Consider the following 10,088-nt stretch of genomic DNA (forward strand, 5'->3'; position numbering starts at 1 on the left):
AGGGGGGAGCTGGGGGTGGGCTGTGGGGTTCTAACAGTTAACTGTCATTCATTCTTTGGGGGGCACTCCTCTGTTTTCATGGATGGTTGCAAAGAAAAAGTATATTGTATACATTTCTCTGACATTAAATGTACCTTTGAAACCTTTGAGAGTGACAATTATTTTGTTCTCCTTTATACTTGTGTACTGGAAATGACATTAAACAACCTTGAACCTTGAAACATCTCTGCTGTTGCTGATCTGGGTGACAGCCCAGGTGGTGATGGTGATTGGTGTTTAGGAGGTGGTGGAACAGTGCCAAGGGATGCAATAGACCAGAAAGCAACCTCTTTCCCAGATCTGATGAAGTGTCCTAAGCCTGAAATGTTTTTTCTCTCTCCGCAGACCTGCTCACCGTTTCCCCTTTGATTGCAGCGTATGCTTCGTTTCAGAAAACACTCATTTGGGTTTCCAGTGCTTTGCCCTAAAATGACCACACTGCATGCTGGATGGATTGGACAAGTGACTCCTGATCGAATAGTCATTACACTATAAGACAGAGCAGAATTAAGCCATTCTACCCCCTGAGTCTGCTCTGTCATTCGATCGTGACTGGTCTTATTTTCTTCCTCAACCCAACACTCCTGTCTTCTCCCCATCTCTGTTCTAAAGGCAAACAACAGGAATTCTGCAGATGCTGGAAATTCAAGCAACATACATCAAAGTTGCTGGTGAACGCAGCAGGCCAAGCAGCATCTATAGGAAGAGGCGCAGTTGACGTTTCAGGCCGAGACCCTTCGTCAGGACTAACTGAAGGAAGAGTGAGTAAGGGATTTGAAAGCTGGAGGGGGAGAGGGAGATGCAAAATGATAGAAGACAGGAGGGGGAGGGATAGAGCCGAGAGCTGGACAGGTGATAGGCAAAAGGGGATACGAGAGGATCATGGGACAGGAGGTCCGGGAAGAAAGACGGGGGGGGGGGGTGACCCAGAGGATGGGCAAGAGGTATATTCAGAGGGACAGAGGGAGAAAAAGGAGAGTGAGAGAAAGAATGTGTGCATAAAAATGAGTAACAGCTGGGGTACGAGGGGGAGGTGGGGCCTAGCGGAAGTTAGAGAAGTCAATGTTCATGCCATCCCTCCCACTGATCTCCCTCCTGGCACTTATCCGTGTAAGCGGAACAAGTGCTACACATGCCCTTACACTTCCTCCCTTACCACCATTCAGGGCCCCAAACAGTCCTTCCAGATGAGGCATCACTTCACCTGTGAGTCGACTGGGGTGATATACTGCGTCCGGTGCTCCCGATGTGGCCTTTTATATATTGGTGAGACCCGACGCAGACTGGGAGACCGCTTTGCTGAACATCTACGCTCTGTCCGCCAGAGAAAGCAGGATCTCCCAGTGGCCACACATTTTAATTCCACATCCCATTCCCATTCTGACATGTCTATCCACAGCCTCCTCTACTGTAAAGATGAAGCCACACTCAGGTTGGAGGAACAACACCTTATATTCCATCTGGGTAGCCTCCAACCTGATGGCATGAATATTGACTTCTCCAACTTCCGCTAATGCCCCACCTCCCCCTTGTACCCCATCTGTTACTCATTTTTATGCACACATTCTTTCTCTCACTCTCCTTTTTCTCCCTCTGTCCCTCTGAATATACCTCTTGCCCATCCTCTGGGTCACCCCCCCCCCGTCTTTCTTCCCGGACCTCCTGTCCCATGATCCTCTCGTATACCCTTTTGCCTATCACCTGTCCAGCTCTTGGCTCTATCCCTCCCCCTCCTGTCTTCTCCTATCATTTTGCATCTCCCCCTCCCCCTCCAGCTTTCAAATCCCTTACTCACTCTTCCTTCAGTTAGTCCTGACGAAGGGTCTCGGCCTGAAACGTCGACTGCGCCTCTTCCTATAGATGCTGCTTAGCCTGCTGCGTTCACCAGCAACTTTGATGTATGTTGCTCTGTTCTAAAGGGATGTCTTTCTAATCTGAGACTGTGCCCTCTGATCCTAGACTCCCCCACTAATGAAAACATCCTCTCTGCATCCACCCTAGCTAGGCCTTTCAATATTCAGTAGGTTCCAATGAGATCCCCCCCTCCATTCTGTTTTAAATATACCCACTGACATCGAGGAACAGCTTCCTGCTTGGCGCACATCCCAAACAAGGAATGGGAGAAGCATCGAAGAGAAACAAATGGCTTTTAAATCCAAATCAACAGTAATCTGGTGATCAAAAGTGAAACCTCCCTCCCTCTGCCTTGCCTCAGCAACCATTTCCTGCTCTATGACACGTTCACAACCTACCTGCTGCTTCACATTCAAGGAGGAGACCACAACACACAGGAGTAGAATTAGACCATTCAGCCCATCGAGTCTAAACATCACCCAGCTGCCCCCACCCCCTGTGCTCTCCTTGTAATCTAAGTGTCACCCAGCTGCCCCCACCCCCGACTCCCCGTGCTCATTCACCCAGGCCTCACAGTACCTGGCAGGGTCCTCCACTGCACTGAAATCAAAGTCCTTCAGTCTCTTCCAGCAGCTTGCCTGAAACCACCGCACCGCCCCCCCCAAACACACCTCAAATCTCAGCCACACCTTCCTTCCTCATGTTGCCCACCTACTTCCCTTTATTCCATGGCCCGCTATCATCTGTCACCTCCCAGCTTCTCACATCATTCCTGTTTCTTCCCCCAACTTCACACCTTTCCCCTCCATCTGGATCCACCCGTCACCTCCCACCCTTTTTATTCCAGCTCCTACCCTCTCTTTCCAGTCCCGATGAAGGGTCTCGGCCTGAAATGTGAACTGTTGATTTCCCTCCCTGCTGAGTTCCTCCATTTTGTGTGTGTGCTCTGACTTTATAACATCATTAAAATTCCCCCTCAGCAACTCCGCCTTGATCCTCTGACAGGTCCAGAACTCTCCTCCTCTTCACTATCACAATGTTCAAACCAGACCTACAGGTGATTCCTGGCCAAACTTGAAATTTCTTCCCTCCTCCCCACTCATATTCATCTAGGCACTACCTTCACACCACCAGCCCTGAGATTCTCATGGAGACTCCCTCCTCTTGTCTATCCCCATGCTTTTTCTGCACTCTCTGTCTCTCTGTCACCTCAACCCCATCTGATTATGGCTCTTTGAGAAGGATGTGGCGCAGTGTAGATTTACAGCTCAGGCCAGGAGTGAAAGGGTTAAATTAGAACAGGCAACACACATTGGTTTCACATAGAATACCTAAGACTTAATGGGTGATCTAGTCAAGATACAATTATACGCATGATTTGAAATTTTTGTCAAAGTAAAAAGACACTATTTCTCCCAAGGTTGAAATGTCTAATACCAGAGGGCACGTATTTCAGGTGAGAGACTGTAATTTCAAAGGAGATAGGAGGAGCAAATTTTTTTAAGAAACAGAGAGAGTTGTGGGTGCCTGGAATGCACTGCCTGGGGTGGTGGTCGAGGCAGATGCATTAAGGAATTTTAAGAGAAGTTTAGATACACATATGAATGTAAGGAAAATGGACATTGTGTAGACAGAGGGAACTAGTTTAGTTAGGCATTTGATTACTAATTTAATTGGCTCAGCACAACATTGAGGGCCAAAGGTCCGGGCCTGTCCTGTGCTGTACAGTTCTATGGCCTATGTTCTTAGCTACAACAGATAGCAAGAGATAGACAAAGCCAACCTAATAGGAACATCAAAAATTGAAGGCCATTCAGCCCATCCAAACAGTTCTGGCAGGGGAAGGACCAATCTCGGATTTGAGCACAAAATTCTTCTGAAATCGGAACTCAATTGAAGATTTCAAATCAGCGATAGATGGTTAGGATTAATTACACAAGTAAGAGATTCTGTCAGTGCTAAACCCAATCTCTCTCTGGGATCACAGTACTCAGTCTGTCTCTCGCGTTACGGTTAACCCCACTCTGTCCCTCTGGGATCTCACTGCTGATCCCAGTCTCCCTCACTGCCATCTCTCTGGGATCACTGTGCTAATCCCGGCACGTCTCCCACTTGGTGTTTTCTCTCCCCTCGCTGGAGGCTCACCCTGTCTGCAACGCCCCCCCCCCCACCCCGCTTCGGGAAGGACAGCAGTGATCAAACGGAAGCCGCTTTCCCGCCACCAGACAGCCTCGCCCTGTTTCCCGGGCGCTGCTCAGCCGGACTCGGGCGGCCGCGGGGTCGAGGCGGCGAGGGCGCAGGGTGGGGACGGGGCAGACTCACACGGGAGGCGGAGGGCGCGGCCCACCCCCGTCCCATCAACTCTCTACAGCGGCCCCTCCTGCCGCCACCTGCCCGCCCTCAGCACCACGCCCGAGCGTCGGAAAATGCACGGCAAGCTCCCACGGCGGAGGAGCGAGCAGGACACGTCGTCAGCCGGTTCCCCCGAAGAGATCAGCTTTGCATCTCCCCCCGTCCCGGCAGCTCTGCCCCCACCCCAGCGCTGGGACTACCGACACTACCTGAAGGCTGGGGAGGGGGAAGCGTTTACTGACCCCACCCCACACCTGTTCCCTGGGATCGGCACTTTCGCCCGCGCACAAACTTCCAGGTTCCAGCCGCTGGCTCGCAGTACCTCCCCCAGGTGCAGTTACTGAACTCCGAGCGTGTCTGTCCCCCTCCCCTCCCCTCCCCTCCCCTCCCCTCCCCGGACTACTCACAGCCATAGTGCGGTCTGGGGGCCCCCAGCCCATCCGTCTCGTCCGACGTGGACATTATCTGGTCTTTCGGCCCCTCTCCGAGCGCACGGACGACGTTCGCTTTGAGGAGGGACGGGCGGCGAACTTTTCTCCGCGTATCTCACTCCGTCTCAACGCTTCCTTCCTCTCTGCCTCTGGTCTGGGTGTAGTTTCCCCCTCCGCTCTCGTATCCACGCTCCCCCTGTTGCCTCCGCCGTGCATTACACGCTGCTCCAGGCCCTTCGGCACACGGTTCGTGGTGCCAACTAAACACATATATCCCTCCATTTCCTCGGTCTAAAACGCCTCCTGCACTTATCTAAATACCACTTTAGTATCTGCTTTCACCACTCCCAACTGGCATCCCCCAGCTCTGATCGCCCCGTCAGAGAAAGAAGTCGAGGGTGCAGAAGAGGTTCACAATAGTTGCCTGCATTAGAGGGCGTGTGCTACAACGAGAGATTGGAACAACTTGGGTTGTTTTCTCTGGAGTGGTGGGGGCTGAGGGGAAGATCTGATAGAGGTTTATAAGATTATGAGAGGCAGAGATAAGAGTAGACAGACAGTATCTGTTACCCAGGGTTGAAATGTTTAATACTAGAGGGCATGCATTTTAGGTGAGGGGGTAATTTCAAAGGAGATGTGAGGGGTAAGTTTTTTTAAATGGAGAGTGCCGGGTGTCTGGAATGTGCTGCCTGGGGTGGTGGTAAAGGCAGATACATTAGAGACTTTAAGTAAATGTTTAGATAAGTACATGAATGTGAGAAAAATGAAAGGATATGGGTATTTTGTAGACTAAAGATATTTGATTAGTTAACTAATTGGTTCAGCACAACATTGGGGGCTGAAGGGCCTGGGCCTGTTCCTGTACTGTACTGTTCTGTGTTCTATCCTGTTGCAGGCACCTAAGATTAAGGTTAGCTTTATTGGTCACATTTGATCAAAGCATGCAGTAAAAAGTGACTTTTGTGTCAACAACAGTTCAAAAATGTGGTTGGGGCAGCCCACGAGTGTGGCCATTCTTCCAGCACTAATAGACCATGCTCACAACTCACTAACCCTGATCTTTGGAAAGTGAAGGAAACTGGAGCACCTGGAGGAAATTGTACACTGGTACAAGGAAAAACTTGACTTGCATACCATTCATACAGATCAGACCAATGCAGAACAAAGTGCTACAGTAACAGAGAAAGTTCAGTGCAGGCTGACAATAAGGTGCAAAAAAAATGCATTGCAGCCCAGTCCATCATACAAACCAGTCTTCCCTCCAAGGACAGTTAAAAATACCTGCCCTGCATTTCTTCTTTAAACCTTCCCACCTTTTGTCCCAAATACATTTGCCTATTTTATTTAAATCTGAGCACACCACATCCTGTTTGGCTGCAGGTGCACTTACAGAGACTGTAGAAGGCGGTGAGTTGGAGGTGTATTCTAGGATTATTGTTGGCATTCTCATCGAGTCCTCCACAGGGAGATTAATAAAACATACAACAATACAGCACAGAAACAGGCCCTTCAGCCCACAGTGTCGTACCAAACCAATTAAATGAGTCATGAAAAGGCCAACTGAGCTAATCCTTTCTGCCTACACAATGTCCATATCCTTCCATTTTCCTCACCTGTGCCTTTCTAAATGTCTCTAATGTATCTGCCTCTACCATCACCCCAGGCACCCAACACTCTGTATGTAATAAACTTGCCCCTCACATTGCCTTTGAAATTACCCCTTCTTACCTTTAATGTGTTAAGACGTTACAACCCTTGGAAAAAGTTACCAGCTGTCTACTCTATCTATATCTCTCATAATGTAAAGCTCTATCAGATCTTCCCTCGGCCTCCGACACTCCAGAGAAAACAACCCAAGTTCGTCCAACTTCCCGTTATAGCTCATCCCTCTAATCCAGGCAGCATCCTGGTAGACCTCCTCTGCACCCTCTCTAAAGCCTCAACATCCTTCCTATAATGGGGCAACCAGAACTGTATGCAGTACTGCAAATGCGATGCAACTAGAGGGATTCGGTTACACTACCCTTCAGTAGGAATCATCCTGATCTGAACTTTTAATTCTGCAGACACAAGAGGCTGCAGATAACCCAGCCAGATGAAGGCTCCTGACACGGAACATCATCTGACCATTTCCCTCCGTGCTGCTTGACCTGCTGAGTTTCTCTGTGCCGCTCTGTCAGTGGAGCTGCCTCAGAGATGTTAAACCAAATGCAGACGGGGGACCCTGTGTCATTAATTTTTTTTCTCAGACCTGGAATCAATATTTATTGTGGTTGTCGGGCTGTCCCGGATTGGCGCATATCCGTGCGAGAAGAAGTTGTGGTCTAGTCAGTCAGCGTGCTTAGAGTTTGAGCCACAGGATCCCATCATCAGCTCCTCTGGGAGTTGATACTGAAGATCGAAGTACAAAGGTTAATCGTAAGTCCGGAAGTCATAAGCTAGTGGCTGAAGCCTGGAAACCCATAAGCTCAGAGGCCTGAAGGCCTGTCGTGTGTGTGTGTGGTTGGAGAGAGGTAAGGGACTTCAAAGATCAAAAATTTTTAAATTTTTAATCGGAGTGCATATATGTCACCATACAAACCCCCGAGATTCATTTTCTTGCGGGCATACTCAATAAATCTATAGAATAATAACCATAACAGGATCACTGAAAGATCACCCAACTGGGGCATTAACCAGATTGCAGAAGACAACAAACTATGCAAATACAAAAGAAAAAAATAAGAATGATAAATAAGCAATGAATATAAAGAACATGAGATGAAGAGTCCTTGAAAGTGAGTTTATAGGTTGTGGGAACATTTCAATGATGGGGAAAATGAAGTTTAGTGAAGTAATCCTCTTTGGTTCAGGAGTCTGATGGTTGAGGGGTAATAACTGTTTCTGAACCTGGTGGTGCGGAGCCTGAGGCTCCTGTACCTCCTTCCTGATGGCAACAGAGAGACGAGAGCATGGCCTGGGTGGAGGGGGTCCCTGATGATCAATACTGTTTTCTTATGACAGCGTTTCATGTAGTTGTGTTCAATGGTGAGGAGGGCTTTACCCGTGAAGGGCTAGGCCATATCCACTACATCTGTGGGATTTTCTGTTCCAGGGCATTGGTGTTTCTATACCGGGCTGTGATGCAGCCAGTCAATATGCTCTCCACTGCACATATATATAAGTCCTGCTGAAGGATCTCAACCCGAAACGTTGACTGACTCTTTTCCATAAATGCTGCCTGGCCTGCTGTGTTCTTCCAGCATCTTGTGTGTGTTGCTTGAATTTCCAGCATTTGTAGACTTTCTCTTGTTTATAGAAACTTGTCAAAGTTTTAAATGTCATGTCAAATCGCTGCAAACTCCTAAGGAACTAGAGGCACTGCTGTGCTTTCTTCATAATTGCACTTAAGTGCTGGGCCCTGGACAGGTCCTCCAAAATAATAACACCTTGGAATTTAAAGTTGCTGACCCTCTCCATCTCTGATCCTCTGATGAGGACTGGCTCATGAACCTCTGGTTTCCTTCTGAAGTCTATAATCAGCTCCTTGGCCTTGCTGACATTGAGTGAGAGGTTGTTGATATGGCACCACTCAGCCAGATTTTCAGTCTCCCTCCTATATGCTGATTCATCACCACTTTTGATTCAGCTTATGGCAATGGTGTTAACAGAAAACTTAAACATGGCATTGGAGCTGTGCTTGGCTACACAGTTATCAGTGTAAAGTGAGTAGAGCAAGGGGCTAAGCACACAGCCCTGTGATGCACCTGTGCTGATGGAGATTGTGGAGGAGATGTTGTTACCAATCCGAATTGAGTGAGGTCTGCAAGTGAGGAAATCCAAGGATCCAATTGCACGAGGAGGTATTAAGGACAAGGTCTTGGAGCTTATTGATTAGTTCTGAGGGATGATGATAATGAATGCTAAGCTGTAGCTGATAAAGAGCACACTGATGTAAGCATCTTTGCTGTCCAGATGTTCCAGGGTTGAGTGAAGAGCCAGTGAGATAGCATCTGCTGTGGACCTATTGCTCTGCTAGGCAAATTAGAGTGGATCTAAGTCACTTCTCAGGCAGGAGTTGAAGTGTTTCATCATCAACCTCTCAAAACACTTCATATGTGGTTGCAAGTGCTACTGGACGATAGTCATTGAGGCAGTCACCACACTTATTTTGCTGCTGTTTTGTTGCTTGTTACATTCTGTTCGTTGTGTTCTGGCCAGCACAGTGGGCATGCTATGTTGGCACCAAAATGTGTGGTGACACTGGCAGGCTGCCCCCAGCACATCTTTAGGTGTGTTGGTTCTTAATGCAAACAATACAGTTCATGTTATGTTTCGATGTCCACGTGATAACTTGAATTTGAATCTGAATCCCTGAGCCTTAACAACATTTCTGTTTGTTGGAGTTTGTTCTGTTCAATTTTCAAAGTTCAAAATACATTTATTATCCATGTATACGTTATATAACCTTGAGATTTTCTCCTTGTAGGCAGCCGCAAAACAAAACAAAACAAAAAAACCCAAAATAACCCATAAAAAAAGACCATAAAACACCCAGAGAGAGAAAAAAAAATCATGCCAACAATAAAAATGAAGCAAGCAGCATTCAGAACAAAGGTGAGTCCATAGACATGAAGCCCAGGGCCGCTGGAGAAGGCCACAGCTGTAACTCAGCCTCAGTTCAGCACAGAGCCAAATAAACATAGTGGAGCAGTGAGCAGAAACGGCCCAACCTTTGTTTCTTCTGCTGAAACCCTGCCTTTTCAATCCATCTGGCCTGGCGTTTAAATCGTCCAAACATCAGGTTGTTCCTCGTACTAGAACCCGGGCCCTGTCGCACTGATATGCTCTGGGCCTGGACTCCGTCACCATATTTTGGCCTGTATACAACCTTTCCAAATTGGCCTTGTGTTTAGATCGATCAAGCCTACAATGACTAGGCCAGAAAAAAGAAATTAATTGGTTGCAAGGAACTTGGGGTGCTAAAGCACAAAATTCTTTTCAAGTCCTAATCTTCCAGTATGAGAGTGACAAGAATGTTCTTTCTCTGAACAATATGAAGTTGAAACAGGCCCACGACCTTGGTGACTATAACAACGAGACCCTCATTGTGGTCGCTGATCCCTGTGATCTTTTCTATATGACTCACTCTTCAGGATCTCGGCTATGCTGACATGACCAGCATTTGTTCCATTTAACTCATTGCAGGAGAACAAGGGACCAAGAAGCAGGAACAAGTCATATGGCTCTTCTACCCTGCTGGTATAAGACTCCTCTATGTTAAAGTTGAACCCTTGGATGTGTGCATGTGACAAAATCTGCAAGAACGATCGCAGCTTGAAGATCCACCAAACGAGGATGAAATGTTTGGCAGGAGCAGGAGCAGCACAACACGCAGGTGTCCAACCTGGTGAGACGAAGGAGGGGCCAGGC

At 47.9% G+C, this 10,088-nt stretch overlaps 1 protein-coding gene across 1 annotated transcript in view; it reads right to left on the reverse strand.

The window, feature by feature from the left end:
• The window catches only part of iqgap1 (IQ motif containing GTPase activating protein 1), a 118,395-nt gene extending 113,556 nt beyond the window's left edge, over nt 1-4,839 (reverse strand). Inside the window, exon 1 of the mRNA XM_063071042.1 lies at nt 4,653-4,839. Within this exon, the coding sequence (XP_062927112.1) occupies nt 4,653-4,707 (55 nt within the window). The 5' untranslated portion in view covers nt 4,708-4,839. The remainder of the gene's footprint in view (nt 1-4,652) is intronic.
• Nucleotides 4,840-10,088: the final 5,249 nt, after the last annotated feature.

Source organism: Mobula hypostoma, chromosome 18 (assembly GCF_963921235.1).
Source record: "Mobula hypostoma chromosome 18, sMobHyp1.1, whole genome shotgun sequence".
NCBI classification, from domain to species: domain Eukaryota; kingdom Metazoa; phylum Chordata; class Chondrichthyes; order Myliobatiformes; family Myliobatidae; genus Mobula; species Mobula hypostoma.